An 18823-nucleotide genomic window follows, 5' to 3' on the forward strand; every position below is an offset into this window, starting at 1 on the left:
ACTGTTAGTTTACATTAAAACTCTTCCCCCTTCTCACAGGATATGGCATAAACAAAAACAAATCTGACAAAAATTATACACATAAAATAAGAAGACAAATACACAAATAAGGCCATCTGCAGAATTAAAAATCCACCTCTTGCGATATTTCACAATAATTTCTACATAGTATTTTACATCTTACGAACTTAAATACTTAATGCAAAAGGAAAAGACCTTTAGGGAGCTAATCATATTATCTCTTCAAGGACTTGTCCAATTTGCTGGCTAGTGGCCTTCTCTGGGGAGTTGGAATTTTAGAAGGCTTGGCTGATGCTGGCCGAGAACCTGCTCGGGGCGTCGGCCTGCTTGCAGCAGGAACAGTCTCTGACATATCTGAGCACACAGACTGGATTTCTGAAATGTCAAAGTCAGACGCGTCACTGCCTCGGCGGCTACTTGACCTACTGCCAGCCTTGCTTCCTGCTCGGCTTCCAGGTCTGCTTGGAGTTCTTCTGGTTTCTAGAAAGAGAAGATATCCATCAGTATTAGAGGTAAGGATGGAAAAGGTGTGCAGGTCTTTCCTAGGTCTTCACAACCCCCCAAATTCCTCATTGCACAAACTAAACTTTAGACCTCTGGCAGGCAAGCTAGATGATGATCAAAGTTCATCTTGATATTAAACAAGAGCATAAAACAATGCCACATCTCCCACAAAAGAGAGGGAACATGAGATCAAATGCTGAGACATAGTTAATTCGTCACTAGCACATCTCATTAAAAATGTATTATCCTGGCAACCTTTCTTGACTTACTAGACATGCATTGTCTATTCACTCAATAGCCAGATCCTTTCTTTCCCCTGACATTTTCTCAGCTATGAACTGAAAGAATTCAGTATCTGGCTTCTTCGTGCCACGTTTCCCAGTATAAGTACCTTGGAGATGCAGATGAATATCCCAATTTTTAAATGTGTACCCCTCTTTTTTTTAAAAAATTCAAAACCATACACTTGAAAGCTGCAAGTAAACAAGGGCAGAGTATACATTCTCCCAAACAAACGGCTGAGTAAATGAGCTCTCAGCAAGCCTGCTAAAAGTGAAAGCCTGCCCAGACAACATGCCATGAAGAAAAAACCACAACAAAGAGTCTTAAACAGAAAAACATTAATGTGGTTTTTCATAATTTTCCAATTACTTATTGAATCTTTTTGATCTTGACAAATCTTGTTCCCTGTATGTGTGAAGAACACCAAGTTGAAACTGAAATCTCAGGTGGCTCATTTTTCAAATCACCTATAAAAGACACCTACTCTTCGAACAGGATTTTCCAGTACTGCTCAGTATGCTCTGCAGAGCTTAAGATGTGAGGGAAAGCCAGTAGAGCTATCTTCTGTTCTAAACATCCGTCTCTCTCCCTTACACAGAGCTGCTCCAGGGATCCTGGAAGAGCACAGCTTCACTGCTTTCTACTTTCATATATTGTTTGAAAGATCTCTATGGGATATTCCATTAGTAAGGTCATCTACTGCTGTTCCCTGCAGTTCTTTCAAAAGAAATGGACAAGTCATGATTAAGTGGCCCCTTTGCTCCATCACAGTAGAGTGTAACTTCAATACTATGAAGAACTTTCTTTTTAAGTAAATGCTTCTTCCCTAGTTCCTTAGGCAGATACATTGAAGATACCATTGTAAAGAAGGTTGCAGTCATGGATTTGCACATCCAGAGCTGAACATTCCTGCTGTGCAATCACGTGAACAGAGTACCATTATGCTGATTATGTGTATCCTTGGCAATACTAATGTGGAGACAGTCGGACTTTCAATCCTTCCCACTCTTCTGACATTTCCCTCATACTCTAATGCAACCCTAAATATTCAGGTGGAAAACAAAGCAAGTGGTAGATCAAGCTCTAAAGTCAAGACACTCACCTGCAAATTGAGCTCTAACTCTGGTAGCTGCTGTTGACAGGATGCTGCCATCTTCTCCAGAGTGGAAACCCTTCCCTGATAGATAACCTGGCAGTCTGAGTTTACTTCCTTGAATTGGTGTTCCCTATTTAAAAAAAAAAAAAAAAAGTGTTTTTTTTTCAATTGTTACTACTGGAGATAAGGTCTGGTATTAGGTAGTACATAGCTTAGAAAATGATCCTCATAACATTCACTGTGAATCTGAAATACTGGTTTGAGTAGCTACAGGCATTTTTCATGATATGAAGTTTTGAACATTCCTTTAGCAGTTAGTGCTTGAAATAGTCCAAATGTAAAACAACAACAACAGAAGAAATCACTTCATCTGCTTGACATTAGCATTTTAGCATTCTTTGTGTGTATCTCAATGCATATAAGGAAAGAAAAATGCTGTCTTCTTATAATTAGTAAAGCACAGAAGATTAGTTGATGGTACATGACTTAGAGAGAAGTAGTTGAGATTTTATGTCTGCATAGCTTGACTTTCCAACATTCTGACTCTGGTTATAGGTGGTGAATATATTCATTTCAATTTTATAAATAATCTGACGGTAAAACAAAACTACCAAATTTCAAAACCTTTTGCTAGAAAAAAAGCAGGAAAAAAGACATACGACTAATTTTTAAAGGTTCTTGTCAATATATTGTCTGAAATGTCTCTACTCCATAGTCTTACCCTGCCCGTTTTCTTATTTCTGAAATAAAGTGAATCTTAATTTACAATCTGCCCCAAATGGGAAGATTGCTTTAAAAGCCACAAGAATGAAATCCTCAAATCTCAAAATGCATGTAACATACTAGGGTAGGAGGTGTATGGAAATATGAGGAAAACTACAGTATTCATATTCATTTAATCAACAGAAAAATCCTAAATAAATCTCCAAAAAGAAGAACAAACACTGCAGTGATCCTGTGTCCTGTGCCTTTGATCCCCACACAGTGGTGGGGTAGAATTAGGTACTAAAAACCAAGATCCAGGAGTGCGTTGGGGCTGAGCACTGAGCGGAGGCCTGGCGGGAGCCTGCCTGCAGCTGCCAGCTCAGACCAGTTCTGGCACATCTGAAGAAAAGAGCATTGAGATGCTAGTGAGCAGTCAATCTGCTGGCTCTGACAGGGATGGTCACGATGTTAAAACTCTCTTTAAAGCCAAGTACAAGCGCTTAACATCCAGCCAGCCACACGTTGGAAATCTCTGCTAGACAGACTGCTTGGGAGGATAAGGAGAAAGGAAACGCTCTGCATTACCCCGGCTGAAGCTGCTGCACTTTGGGCAAGGCATTGGGATAGAATCACTGGTGCAAGAAGAAATCAAGCTTGCTCTTCAGTTTAGCCCTAAACCCAAATGCAGTCTACCTATAAAATACATAACCGCGCTCTCGGTTGGAAAATGCTGCAGAATGCCTCAGAAATTCACTGCAATCTACCCCACCCTAATTGTTCCATCTAGAATCTTAAACCATGGTGGCCTACATAAAAGAAACTCACTGAACTACTTGCAGTTGTAAGAGCAGGTGAGAAATACGGTGTCTCCATTTGAAATCAATGCCAACTGCTTTCACCTCACTATAATTCAATGAAAACACCTTTCCATGTCTATGAACCTTTTAGAAGTACCATCAATTAATCTTACAATTCAGTTAGCAATTAAGAGATGAAAGAAAATACAGGAATATATCAGAAACTGCCAACTGACTCAACTTCGTGCTATTGTTAATCATTCTATGCAACAGCCCGGTGTGCTTGAAGTGCTGTATACATGTGCACGCCTGCAGCGTGCACAAGTAATGCACCCACTCACACAGAAGGAGCAAGTGAAAAGTTTGTTATGTGTCTTTGAGCAAAACCATGCCGAGGTCACGTAAACTTCGCACCAGAAGGTGTCACGTGAATAGCAATAGGCATCAAAGCGCAAATACAACAGAGGTGATGGTAGCACAAGCTTCCCTTCACCAAGCCCTCCATCTAATCCAGGGCAAGAGTAACTCCTACAATTGACAAGTCAGTTTGCAGCCTGATCCAGCTGAAATCTTTTCACTGACTGTAATGACATCAGAGGAGACACTTTGGCTCCAAGCCCATTCAAATTTTGGACATACAGCTTTGACCGCTGGCACAATCCTAATTGCTATACTAGCAGTTTCTATGTAAGTCATGGGCTGGAAATAAGACCAAAGCTCATTTCCTGTTAAGTCATCAAATAGTTATCTTATTAGAGCAACCATTGGTCACTACCCCGCTAAACAAAACTTTCAGTTGTTGGAAAGATTTATGTATCATTGTCAGCCTTTTTTGCTGTCTTCTTCACAGTGATTGTATATTTCTTTATTTAGTGGTCTTGCACTAAAGAGCACAATTTATTAATCTCATTCCTGCAGCTCATGAATATTATAGTACATTATGAACTCAAAGTAAACAATTTTAGCAAAGAAACCTGCAAACTATATAAACTGCTTTATTGAAAAAAAAAAAAAAAGTATTTTTCCACATTTGCTCATCCAGTTCATTACATAGTTATGATTTATTAACCATTGGCACTTTAAACATAAATTCATTGAGGCTGAGTTTTCCTAAAAGTCAAAACCCAACAGAACATAAAAAAAAAAAAAAAAAGCGTGTGGGGGTGGAAAAAATAATTTGACAAAGGTCTAAAATAAAGACAATGCATTAATATGCAAAGGATGTTGCAGCTCTGAAGCACTGAAACTCTAGTGGCTGTTAGTGAAGTGACAGTTTTAGTGAAGGAAGGTCATTAGACTAGAATCTCTGTCCTTACTGTACCTCTGCAGATGCCCCTTGATAGTCTGAGGATTCTGGTGGCTTAGAAGGTGTTGACGTTTTGCTGTTTGTCAACCATGGTTTACCATAGTTGCGTGTTAAATGATGGGGTGTCTGTATGAAACAATGGTAAATCAAAATATGAAGGACAGTAGATGGAAAACAATGTAATGGAGAAGGATACCGAGGCTTTCACAGGGAGACCACATCTCATAGTAGAAATAAAAACGAAGCAGAAGAAGTTGATGACAAATGTTCTGAAACTAAGAGATGACAGAGCTCATTTTTTAAACAAAATAGAGAGGTTCATTGCTCTTTCAGAACTTATTCCCAAATTGCCAGTTAACTCATGTGGCACCTTAAGTGTAAAGAATTCTTCTATTCCCGTGTTGCAAACAAACAGTAGAGGAATTACACTGAAAAGTCTTCTTAGATGCTCCCCAGACTATGAAATAAAATTGAGATACTTCTTCCCTATCAGATAGGGATAGCACCAATACTGCTGGAGCAAGGCAGGGCGTAGAGGGCGAGGAGGCCATACCCCATTTGTTAACCAGTGCAGTTTTGTATGTTTCTCCTTACCTTTGGCGTACTTGTAGCAACTGCTTGCGGGGCAGCTGCTTGGCCAGCTTGACTTGATAGAGAAGTAGATCTGTTGGGAGAAGCACCCCTTGAAGAGGGTCGTGATCTACGGCCCCTGGGTCGGAAAGCTGCCATGCTTTGACTGGCACCATCTGCCAAAATGAACTTTTCACGCAGCTCCACGTTGGTCCTCCCTTTAGCTGCAGCAAAGAAAGGTGTTCATTTAGTCACATATTAAAATTGTCACAAGGCAGTTTATTGTCATTTTTGCCATGCCAAACCCAACATGTTTCAACAATAAATAAAATGCATTACTGTGGAATGCATTTATTTTGGACACAGAAGAGTTATGTGCAGAACTTGCTTATTCTAATACTTTATGCCAGCAGGAATGAACCACTGTCAAAGGAAGTCAGCATGATAATGGAATGCTCAATGTGCTAAATAATTGTTACTCAATCAATTATTAATACATAGACACAACCTGATGAGCAGGTTTGCTAACTCTACAGCTACTCATAATAAATAATACTTGCTTTGATGTTCCAGAAGAAATTGCTAAGTACAAATTACAGGAAAGCAGCAAATATATTTATTCAAAACTATGAAGTTATGTAGTTTGGCAACATGCAATGATGAACATAAAATCCAAACTATGATGAGGTAATTGGTGGCTAAGCACTCACACACACATACAAACACACATATGGGAGAATGTTCCGCAAGAGTAGATGCAAGACATGTTAGCATTTAACTGTGTCAGTGTGAATGACAATTGTTTTTGAAACACTCTTAAAGTGTGTCAAAAAAAATTAGCTTGCAAAGCACCAGCCCATGTAGGAACACATTAAGCTAAATGTGGTGGGTGTAGCATATTGTTAAAAGTATATATTTTAATAAAGTGGGAAGGAAATGAAGAGAGAGGAGAAGAGGAGGAGAAGGAGACAAAGAGAGGGGTTTGCCAACCTATAGTAGGCTGAGTGGTAATTGAAGAGTTTGATTCCGAACGTAACATTTTACTCCCGTGATGATGAACTAGAAAAAATGACACAGGACATGGGTCACATTAAAGAAAATCATTAGCAGGAGAAGAAATCAAGTACAGCAGCTGCATATGCAAGAGACTCAGAGCACCAGACCAAGAGACAGGACTCAGAGCAAAAGCTGTCTGTAAGTGCTCTGAGGTGAGTTCTCAAAGGTCTCCTAGGCGAAAAGGAAATAGTGCTTGGATAGACTCAGCTGCAGTCCCATGTATACTTGTGTAACAGTATTTATCTGCTGACATAAAGAAGTAATATAAGCTAAAATTAATTTATATAATTAGGTCCAATATTTTAAAGCTGTTTATGACTACAGTTTTTTGAAATGTGATTTGTCTGAATACACAAGGAGCCCTTGGTAGAAATGCAGATTTGCTAGGTAAAATGCTTAAGGAAAAGTCTGAACCTGCACCACTGACATCACAGACTACTTTGCATCACTGACTTCAGCAAGACCAGGATTAGGTACCAATGCACAACGTCCAGTGTCTGGATGATTTTATAGAGGTCGGTATTCCTTTAGACCCACTGTGTTGACTTAGTCATCTGCTTATGTATTGCCCATGAAAAAAGGATAAAGTACTACAGAAAATACTATAGAGATACATAGAATAAAAGATTTATTAAAGAAAAGGGGATAAAGTTCCAAAGGACTCTTAATCTGAGGACAGTAATAAGGAATTCCAATAAAATAATTAGTTATTAAGTATTGTATCTCTCAGTGTCAACCCAAGTAGGAATCGCAACAGCCTATCTGTCAAGAGGCCTGAGAAAAATGTTTGGGATACATCAAAACTAACCAACCTCAATAAAGTCAGATATTTTGAGGCACATTTCATTTTCCACTACCATGTACTTTTGAGGAATAGGAGTAGAAAGCTATAAAGTATGGATGGCTCTGCAGGGATAAATGACTTTCCTATAGTAGCAGGTAGCAGGTGCAGAACCAGGTGCTATATTTCAGTTAGACCTGTGGTCCAGCACCAATAAATCTAACATTACTGTTACATTTCTTTAGTAAACAATATATGCAATATGTTGGTAAGCAAAAGGAGTATTTTTCATACTGCTGAAAAACTCACAGATATCATCACAAGGTTATGACAGCTCTTCTATAACATTATGATAAAAAGTTTTAGGGGGTACCTCTTAAGCCTGTAGACAAAGGTTTCTAGGGCTTAGTGGCACACTGTCAGCCCTTATGGGGTTTTGTGGGAGCTTCTTTTTGGATTTAACATCCTTGACTTAGCACAAAAATTGCTACAAATACAAGCTCTCCACCCTCTCAAGGTCTGTATCAAAAAGTTTAGAAACTTGGGTCCCAAAGTAGAAGCTCAGTGAGACAGCTGACACTGGAGTAATATCTACAGCACAGCTGATGTCTCTGTCTTCAGTAGCTCACTTGCCTCTCCTGAACTCCTCTGTGCTGTTCTCACACTATTACAATATTGATTATGATTCTACAGAACTCCTGAGAGGTAAAAATGCAGTAAACAATGCTGCTAGTTAATAGGATAGAATTACCTAGCTACAGAACGCCAGCTCATTGTGAACACAGTCATTATTATACTTTATGCAATTTTACTACTCTGGCTATTATTTGACTTGTATCTCTCCCGCTCCCTTCACAAATGGCTTCCTTCCCATCTCCAACTGTTCCTCCAAGAACAGTGCCAGACAGAACCTACTTTCCCACTACAGAAGTGGGCTTTCTGACAAACTGAGATGTCATTACCTTGCTGTGTACTGATAAAACAATGCATTCGATGCAATGCCCTGGAGGGCACAGTGACAGAGCACTCCCTGCTTGCCAGAGCACAAAGTCCTCCTGACCAGAGCATTTTCCACTTGCTTTGTACAAGGCTCTGCAAAGCGGTTCTGGGGAGGATGCCAATGAAAAGACGGGGCTACGAAGGCAGAGCCTGACAGCCTGGGCACAGCCACGGGCCAGAGAAATTTTTTTGTGTTGTTGTTACTCTTCGATTCAATTGCCTTATTTTGATTTATTGCCTTAAAGCTCTCTTGCTAAGAAGGTTTTATTGGACGTTTCTGTGTGCTATTTCTGCCAAGTCATACGAGCAGCCTACATGCCATAAACTCTATCTGGGCCAAGTTCAATTTTTAATTACACCACTCTAACGCTGGAGGAACTGCGCAGAAGACATCACAGTTATTCTAGACATACATCAGTGCAAGTGAAGGGGATCTTAACCATGGGATTTGAAGTTTACTGAAACAGATCACTACGTGACATTTAGTGAGATGATGTTTACAGAACTGGCATTTTCTACAATTCAATCTCCATCTTGAGACAATGAACGGTGACTGTATACAAATAAGTATCTGCATGTACATTTTAACAGTGGTGTTACATACCCCTGCAAGGATCATTTTTCACTAAGAATTCATCAAGCGCCATCCAGCCACCTCCAACACGAACCATGACTGTACTTCTTAAGATACGAACAAGGCGCAGTTGTTGAGAGTCACCAAACTGCAATGGAAATCAAACAACAGTCTCAGGTTCTCAGTCATTCAGGTGCGGTTCAATGCTGATAGGTTAAAAATCAGACACTTTTAAAAGTTTATTTTTATATTTAATTATTAGTAAATGCTAAAAAAAATCAGATTTATTATGCAGATTATTAAAGCTGTTAAAATTTCAAATCAGATGCCACTGCATTAATCCAAAGGAGATGGCAGGATGGTAAGAAAGAATCTCAGATCTAATTTTATGCTTGATTCTCAAAAGTCTGAGCTCATAAAGGAAGCAAAATTAGTAACACATTATTTAATTGGTTACAATCTGTGTTTGTATAAATTAATGAAGACCTATTTGTATTATTTCACTGTGAAAATCTCAAACTCTCTTCTGCAGCAGGCTAGATTTTAATGATGTCAGCTGAAAGGAAGGCAGCATCACTTTAAATGATCAGCATGTGGGCTGAAAATTCAATGCATTACAAGCATCGCACAGTTCTATCAATTGATTCACTTACAGCATTGTCACTGCTCACCTACAGCAAGGTGCATGTGGGGAAGGGAACATTAAAGAAGCAATGAATGACTGATAGCTATCGTTACTGTCCTTTACTATAAACTGTTGGTCACTCCTCTGCCTACACATCGAGGCTCTTCACAGTTCAAAGATGCACAAAAACCTGTTTCATACTAACTCTTGTACTAGCCCATTCTGCCTTTGGGCTGATGGCCAGGCCTCATGTGTTTCGCTCTTGAAACCTGTATAACAAAATCTGTATGCAGTGTCTCTGTTCAAATCCGGATCAAAGAAGACACGACCAAAACATTGACCCCGCTATCTCATGAAAACTAACCAGAAGAATTCAGTACTTTTTAGACAGTGCCACTAAAATATTTATTTCAATATCAGATCATCAGGCCAAGTGTAGTGCTCTCACACACAAACATACAGAGCACTGACTGAAACCAACTGGAGTCAAATACACCTCTTTGGGACAATCTTTGACCCTTGGAGAAGGCTGGCCATAGTTCAACTGTACCTACTTGCTCCAGTGAGGGTACTGAAATGCTTTAAATGCAAACCACACAAATGTGCTCCCTACTTGTTAAATGATTTTAGTTGTTTGGTACTACTCAAGCCAAGGAGAGAGAATAAGTTTAAAGGAATATTACTTTTAGGAACCAAACAAAAGCAAAGCTTGCCACTTAATTCAATAATTTTTTTTTTTGTTTTAAATAAGAACATTCACATAAGTGTTATTTGTAAGGGCTTTTTAATAATGAATACAATATGTGCTGAATAAAAAAACATTTTACATACGTAGATCAAAGTTATAAAAAGAAATTACATCCAAATGATGCAGTTTGTTTTCATTGGCTTGTTTCTTTAGAGATTTTTTCCTAGAGTTTCTAAAGATACTATCTTTTTTTCTTTTCTTTATTTTTCCCCATCCCAGTTTAATTCTTCAGTTAGACTCCATCAGGCAATTATACCAAAGGTCAGATACAGTATCCATTGGAAACAGCCTACCTAGGCTGTGGTTAATTCAGACAGCGAGGCTCCTGGAAAATAACACAGGTATCTATCAATGCATTTTTCCTAATCGTAACTCAGTCCATTGCCTTCTTAAAATAGCCTGGATACCAACTTTCCTTGAACAGTATTTACCATCATTGCAAATAATCAGAGTTAAAACCACTGGAACAAAACTGTAAAGGAAGTCTCGTTTAAGCTACAAAAAGGCCTGGTTTTGACAATAGCAGTATAACAACCACTGACACTAGAGAAGCCTCAGCCAACTTGCTCTAGGTCATTTTCACTATGATGCTGTTCTGCACCAGTAAGAGTCAGATGCTCTCAAAAAATGCTGTATTTTTCCCAGATCTGAAAGTACAGATGGCAGGTAAGAGGATTAACATAATTTCAAATAGTCTTTTCAAATAGAGGCTTGTTCTATATGTGGAAAACGTTTTAAATTATTACTTAGATATATTGCTTGAAGCATGTGGTAAGATTACCCACTGCTCTTTGAGCTTTCTTCTGTACTTCAACAGGTTTTGCCAATAAATAAGAATGCAACTACTTTTTCAATGCCTCTAGATTTAAAATGTCTAATGCTGTTAACGCTAGCATTTACAGAATGGATTATACATATTGTTGCCTTTATAAGAGCATGAATAAGATATTAATGGTATCCCATTTGTATGATGTATTTCCATTCTTACTAGGCAAACATGATTTAACAATTTAAGCTGTGAATCAGTATGTACCACAGGAGTAAGTGAGCCCTGGATAGCATATCCTCCCTGTACCACTGTACAGTGCCACTTTGGTATGACTCACTGATGACCCCACAGACAAAAAGTGTTCTTAAACACAGTTCAAATACATTATCGATGTGCCATAGCTCTCTGAAAACACTTTGGGAGAAAGAATAACCTAAACGGCATACTTCCAAAATATGTATTTAATGAGCCACCGTGTTAGTATATAAAATACCAACAATTTGCTAGGTTCTTAATCAGTCTGCTTGATTGCACAAGGATTATTTCTTTTTTCTGAAAATGAAAGTATTTTTCACCTAATTTGCAATAAACAAGTGATGACACTGGGATCTGTGTTTCCTGTGATTAGCCTTTAATCTGATAGCCTAAAAAATACGACAGAATTTTGAAGCATTCCGCTGTGAAACTGAAAACTGATAAAATAACAGTAATTCTAATGGCAGCTTAAATGCTCAAGATTTTTTACTATGGGAATTGTTGCTGACCATTATCTGGTTCCTTTAAAAGTAATCTCCTTAATGAGGAAAATGTCCAAAGAAAGCAGGTGAGGGAAAAAGGAGGGGTCCTGAGACAAGGAATGCTCTGTAGCATTTAAAGAAATACCACAGCTGACTAGCAATGAATTAGCTGAAGATGAAAGGATGGCGAGAAGACTGACCATTGCAAGCTTAAATCACTATGTGTTAGAAAAAAAGAAAAGAAAAAAGAAAAAAAGAAAAAAGAAACTTCATAACACATTCCACTGGTTTATACCTGATTTCCCAGGAAGAACTGATAAGAAATGAAAAATGGAAGAAAGACACGATTAGTTTACAGGAAATTCTCTATGTGACTCTAGAAAACATGCAAACTAACACATTAGACATTCTAAATAAAGTATCTACTTCGGAGACGAGCAGGTAGCTAGCCATCCAGAGACTGAATATTGGAAAATATTCAAGGCCTTTGTTTCCTTCCCATTGCTGCTCTGTAGTCTTAAAATCATCTACAAGTGTTTAACTCTTTAACTCTCTTAGACAAATATTGCATTATTTCATCTGAAATTGTTCTTGAATTGTTATTGAATCTAGGGGTAGCAGACCTTTCTCTACAATATGGTATTTATTTTTCTGTCATCTAAAATTTTTCTGCAGTGTCTAACACATTTCTTGTACTTCTTCAGAAGGAACAGCATGCTCCAAAAAAAAAATGACAAGGCAGGATAAAATTGACTGAACACACTTTGGTAAAAGATTTTTAAAGTACAACACAGTAGCACAGGAAAATATCACTGTTTTTATGAAACAAATAGAAAATCAGCTACACGTTAAACCAGGCAAAAAGATTGGCTTTTAAGGAGCTGTTGTATGTATGTATGCACGCATGCAGTTAGCTTTTAAAAATTCCCATACATTGGAAATAGTTTCAGTAGTTTCAGTGAAAATAAATAAAGCAGCAGTATTTTCCCATATTTTTAGCTGGTATGTTCTAACAAGAAAAAAAACCATAAAATTTAGACAAGCTTAAAGTAAAATTCTTGTACATTAATATAGCCTAATTCCTTGCATAACCATGTCATATGAAGAATCTTTAAGCTGAAAGAACGAAGAAGGTCCTTAGAAGACTTACCCTGTACTTGTTATCCCCAATCTGTTCCACTTGAAACCGTTTTGCACATTTACATTTAGCTACCTGCCTTGTAACCTGCAAAAGACCACAACTGGATTACTTTACTGCTAATATCATATTCCTAAATATTTGTGTAACTCGTAAACTTCAAATTATGTAGGAGTGAAAATAAAATTAATTATTAGAGAACATGACCCCAGTAGAATAGACTGCAACCTAAGAAAGCAGAGAATGTACCTCATCTTCAATTTTATCAGCATCTGTGAGAGGCTTGTATGCATCCTTGTTTGGATGAAGAGCTGCTACAAATTCGTAATAGTCAATGTATCCATCACCATCTCTATCAAAAATGTCTGCAACAGCACTCATTTCAAGTCGGCTTGTTGGGAATTCTGTAAGACAAAGACAACAACAAAAGCTTTATCAAAAATAATAAAAGGTTTTTAGGCACAAGGTGACCGGCAATGCTTACCAAAAAAACAAGGACATTCAAAATGAGAATGAAGGAATCTTTCTGAAAAAACAATCTAGATCTCCAATGTTACCTAGATATTGGATTAAAATGAGTATCACAGCATGGCTTGAAGAGAGACACAGATGCAAGGGCACAGATTAAACTGTAAGATGTATGTGTGGGGTTGTTTTTTTTTTTTAACATTTTGACCTTCAAAGTGCATAAAATACCACAGATTAACAAGATAAATTGTTAGTGAGGAAAGGTCAAGCAAGAATTTCACTGCTAATTAGATCTGAAATGCAAGGCCCTCCCACTGCAGAAACATGCATGGTGTTTCGTGAAATCCTTCTTTAGATCAAGTTCACAGCAGCAGAACAGTCAAAGAAAATTTCAAGATGGTGAGTGGGGATTAAATCATGAGTATTGAGCAGTTGTCACAAGTTGATACCAAGAGTTAAATGAGTAAGCTGTTTAACCTCTTGGTGGTATGAGGGTTTTTTCATCAACTTCTGTCAATTCATGCAAAAGAGCAATGCACACGTATAGTGACTATATTACTGCATTTCCTAAGGCAGTGGAAAAATAAACATACTACAATATTCTCCTACTGAATAACTTTAACATGAGATGCTAAAAGCAGTCTCATTCTGAATCTTCACTGCTCAAAGCAAAAGTCTCTATGATCTGAAGATAAAGGATTATTTTAAGTAGTAGAACCTTATCTGTTATGAGTCAGCTGCTAAAGGGAAAAGGGATCACACACAGACAGACATGATGTGGAAGGCTTACGTTACCACCAACTGTGCATACCTAAGGAATACCAATCCATCAGGAAAGCTAGGAAAACTGCCTTCCAACTGCTTGACATTTTGATCCTCATTATACAGGTATATGAACATGGTCATGGCTCATAGAAACAGTGGTTTCAGAAATTACATGGTTTCCTTCTAGAATTGAAACTATTCCATGCAAGTTCTTTAATGAAAATCATATGCTCATATGAACAGATTTTGAAACTTACCTATAGGTTTTATAAGGTACGTTTTACTATTCTTACTAATCAATGAAAAGTAATTGTTGAAGTGGTTAGTGTACTGTAGGAATGACAATTGGAATCCAGTAAACTATTAATTAGCCAATAATATAAAGGTGGCATTTGTAATCTGGTTCACAATGTGAAAGAACTAGAAAGAGCTTCTAGAATCTAGAAATATTTTCAAGTACAGTAATTATAGTTTAATTTAATCACAATTAATGACTTCAAAAGGGAAATCTATGACCTTCTAACACAATAAACCACATAGGGTACACTATACAGACAGTAAGACTTCATGAGATGTTTGTTCGAAGTTCAACATTAAGTTAATTTTAAAACTTACTTGAAGAAAGAATTCCATCAATAAATTCCTGCCTTGTTATTTTTCCATCCTGATCTTTATCAATCCTCCTAAAGAAGTCCATCACACGAGACTTCTTATGGTTCATCCATCGCATGTATTTTTTCCTCCAAATATCAAAATCAAAGTTGGCAAATTCTCTCAGCTTAATAAAAAAGAGAAAGAACTTTTTTCAGTTGAAATCAATCTAAAAAAAAATCAATGAGAAAGATACCATCTGCATTCTTTTGAATAATTGGTTCTTTGAGGACATATATAAATATTTTAAACACCTTAACTCTCCTCACAGTTAAAATGAGAATGACAGCTTTTAAAGCACGTTAAAGTACGTATATCACAGTGTCTTCAGTTAGCTGTATCATACAATATAATACAAACACATATGGAAGTTATTTACAGTATTTACAGTATTGACAATTTAATCCAGGATAAACAAAATTATGCAAAAAGTATGCATATTCTGTACAGTCCTTTTCTGACCTCTTCAAGTCTGTCCAAAGCATCATTAAGTTTTCTTCTTCTTTCCAAGGCGAGAAGCCAGACTTGCTGCCATTTGCTGACTAAGAGGTTTACCCGTGGATTCTTGGTTTCGATTTGCGTCTGGGCTGCTGACGGATATATGCCTGGTGTTGGGGAACGCTTTCCTGTTAAAACATGGTAAAATATGCAAGTCTCACCCAGTTCAAACAAAACAAACATTCACACGAAGGGTACTTGACCTTCTTAAACTACCCCTTCCTGTCCCAAATAATGAGCCCATACCCTGATATGATTCCATCTGATGGGATTATTTTTTTACCATTGCTGGGGAAGGACAACATGGTGGTTAAAGTATATGCATTAGTGAAGCTGCACAAGTTAAATAAAATCTTTGCAAATCTCTCAGAGTTGCAAAGTAAACAACCTCATTTTAGAAGCAGGTTTCATGTATGGGTAAGTATAACATACAATGGGTAAGTATATCCAAAAATAGAAAAAACGATTTCCTCACTTGATGATTCACTTTCCATTCAACTTCACTGAACACACTTTCTGCTTGGAGCCATATAATTTCATAGACAGTAAGAGCAATATTTTGTCTCTACGTCTTTATGTAAAAGTTGTTTGCACTTTCAGATAATGGTAGATTTGCAAAGACTCAGCATGTGCACACTCTTAGAAGTTTAATAGCACATGAAAGCCTGTACACTTTAGAAACAGGTATTCAAAGAAGTATAGAACAAATTTAAAAATACAAGTCTGCTATGAGAAATATCCTCACAATGAAAAATAAGAGATAATTGGAAAAATCAGCCAAGATAATTTCACCCTGTTTCACTAGAAGCTAGTCAAACCTACTGGATTATTAGTAATCTGGAATCTTTATAGATAGAGCAATGGTGTGTGCGACCTGTCCCAAAATACTTCATTACTTACTTCCTGCTCTCCCCTTATCAAGCACAGGAATATGAGATTGTACTGGAGTGGGTTCAAGTGCCTTTCTTTTATAGGTCTTTGTAACTTTATCCACATCAGGTTGTTTTCTGGTCATTTCCTCCATGAATGTCTGCAATCAGATAGAGGTGGTTTTAATTAACAATACACAAAAGTGACCACAGAAATGAAAAACACGTACAATAGCAAAACACCAAAGTTACAAGAATAGCACATAAATACTCTTATAATGCCAGCCTCACAAAAAAGACACAGATAAAGGTTTTATAGGTAAGAAAAATGAGCAGTATAAGCTTTTAAGACCATTATGGCCTAGATGTTAAAGGAAGGCTAAATCTAAAAATCAGTCTGTCAAACTCCTTTATTAACTATGAATGGTGAGGTGCTGTACAACAGAATTTTGACTCTGTGTACTCAGGTGTTCCTTGCTGTCCAGACTGCAGTTCATAGAAGTGAGAGTGCTCTGGTGAATAAGCTGGGATAAACCTACGAGCATTCACTGCACCAGCAGCTCCCTTTGGCACTTCATAAACTTATTTTTGAAATCCAATCAGTAAAACCACAGTGCAACCCTAGTTCTGAGGCAGCAGCACTATCATATATTTCATGTGGGGTTTTTTTTAAGTTATTACAATTATCCTTTTTCCTATGGGGAATTGCAGGCTTGCTTTTAGAACAACGTAGCACTCAGTTTTTGTTTGGTTGGGTTTTTTACCTCTGTGTTGAATAAACTACAAGGACATCATACACATACAAAACACACAACTGAGTATCTGGAAAGGGATTCAATTATTTGGAGGAAAATAGCTAAGGAGATTCACACTTGATTATAAGCCTAGCTGAGATGTGAGCACCATTTGTGGAATGTGTAGGACATGAGTCATTTAACACGCCTTACCTGATGTTCAGCTATAAGTGCTTTAACTTCCTCAATCTCCTGGGGGATAACCTCTTTATCTTTTTCAGTAAGTGTAGTCTCTGCCCACTGCAACCAGGCCAGCAAGGCTTCCAGCAATTCCTGGTTAGCAATAAGTCCAGCCAGAGCTCCTGCCAGTCTCTGCTGATGTTGTTTAGCCCATGCTAAGACCTTGATAAAAGAACCAAGGCATGAGTATGTGCACATATGAAATTCTTTAAAATGTATTTAAAATTGCCCTGCTAACTATAAACCCAGAGCTTCCTCCCAGGCCTACTGATGTTCGATTATCAAAGGTGCTAGATGTAGCGGCTGATAACTAAAGGTGCTAGGTAACCAGAATTCTCAGTTAAAAAAAAAAACGCATTCTTTTCCACTGATATTCAGGATTAGGTGCTGTTAAATGCAGTAAATAGAACATTCCGGCAACATATTAACAACTTTATCAAACAATATGTACGAGTTAGTGAATCACACAGGATTTGGTATCCTTCTTCCTCTTGGGCACTCCTGAAGCCATACTTTGCAAAGACTGGTATTTTGTTTTTCTTGAAACTTAATATACACAGAAAATACCACCTTAGAAGCTGACAGCATGGTACACCCTGAGACCTACTTGTAGCCACTTAAATAATTTGAAAATCTTCTAGATCAAGAATATGTTGGACTCAAATCCTCCCTAATGCAATCAGAAAATGCTTCAAGCTTGCCCTGTATTTTCTTTCCTTTGTAACTTTTAAGTTTCTCCTTAGAAACTATTGGCTTTCTTCACATGGGAAGTGTCAGACAGTATTTCCTTTAATACATACAAAGAAGCTTGACCATCTGCTTTAGTTCTTAAATCTCTAAGTTTTAAAACAAAATCTAGGGAAGCATGGTATTCACATCCATCACTGCCAGTATTTTAAATGTTTAGTTCTCAACAGCTGGATCATTTCCTCCCAGTGTAACTATCATGTTAGTTGTCAGCTAGGTTCCAACCAAAGATGGACTATTGCAATGAAGATGGCTTGACATATACTGACCTCTTCAAACCTGGCTCTGATGATTGTTATCCAGTGCTTAATGGTGGTGATGGAGTCTGGGTGGCAGATAGCTAGGATAGCTTCTCCCATACCTGTTGCTTTATTCAGTTCTGCCTTTTTCTCTTCCAGTTTCTTCATAAATTCCTAAATCAGAGGTAACAATCCAATTAGACGTTGACAAAATTTGCAAGAGAAACCTGAGTGCATAACCTGGAAGGTCACAAGCCTCTCGATCGCTCAAACAGATTCAACTTGCAAGAGGCAAGTTTTATTTCTCCAAGAAAAGTTTAAAATGTTTAAAAAGGCTATTCCACATAAAGTACTAAATAAAGCTCTAAAATTTTTTACCCCAGCTTGCCACTCCTGAAAAGCCCATCACACTGTAAATACTTGAAAGACACATGTTCTTATTAAAAAAAGAACGAAAATTACAGCATTTTAGAAGTGTTGTAGATCAACTACATGATGGTTAGAATCATTGTTGGCAACATATCAGGTAACTTTTTTGTCAGTTTTTCTGTCAGTTACAGTAATTCTTCGTAATAAACTATCGAGCTCCTAAGAGAGGCTGGAAATGTCCAGCTATAATTACATGCTCAGACAAGATGACAGAGGACTTCAGGAGTTACTAAACTAACACAAATGTGAAAACTCAGCAGCTGAGGGGGAGAGAGACAGCAAGAACAGGGACAGAGACTACTAATTAACCAGCTGTTTTCAGAGGAGCTGCCATGTGGGAAAAATCTTGTAAAAGAAAAAGGATGTTTACAGTTTTAGACATCCAAGCTCACAGCCACTGATGCTCCTAGTGAGTCCAGCACAGGAAAGGGTGGCAAAGACCAGAACTAGGGTTGGAACAGAGAACACAACAAAA

General features: G+C 37.7%; 1 protein-coding gene across 1 annotated transcript in view; it reads right to left on the reverse strand.

Annotated features, from left to right (window-relative positions):
* Positions 1 to 235: 235 nt before the first annotated feature.
* Positions 236 to 18823, reverse strand: part of DST (dystonin) — a gene marked incomplete at its 3' end in the record, with an annotated part of 320121 nt that continues 301533 nt past the window's right edge. The window contains exons 84-96 of the mRNA XM_081998014.1: positions 17950 to 18093; positions 16907 to 17095; positions 15991 to 16120; positions 15055 to 15218; positions 14557 to 14719; positions 12958 to 13112; positions 12721 to 12795; positions 11866 to 11883; positions 8722 to 8839; positions 5306 to 5505; positions 4727 to 4837; positions 1910 to 2033; positions 236 to 501 (exon numbers count right to left, since the gene is read on the reverse strand). Coding sequence (XP_081854140.1) covers positions 236 to 501; positions 1910 to 2033; positions 4727 to 4837; positions 5306 to 5505; positions 8722 to 8839; positions 11866 to 11883; positions 12721 to 12795; positions 12958 to 13112; positions 14557 to 14719; positions 15055 to 15218; positions 15991 to 16120; positions 16907 to 17095; positions 17950 to 18093 — 1857 coding nt within the window. The remainder of the gene's footprint in view (positions 502 to 1909; positions 2034 to 4726; positions 4838 to 5305; positions 5506 to 8721; positions 8840 to 11865; positions 11884 to 12720; positions 12796 to 12957; positions 13113 to 14556; positions 14720 to 15054; positions 15219 to 15990; positions 16121 to 16906; positions 17096 to 17949; positions 18094 to 18823) is intronic.

The sequence above is a fragment of the Phaethon aethereus genome (genome assembly GCF_964289735.1).
Source record: "Phaethon aethereus genome assembly, chromosome: 3".
NCBI lineage: Eukaryota > Metazoa > Chordata > Aves > Phaethontiformes > Phaethontidae > Phaethon > Phaethon aethereus.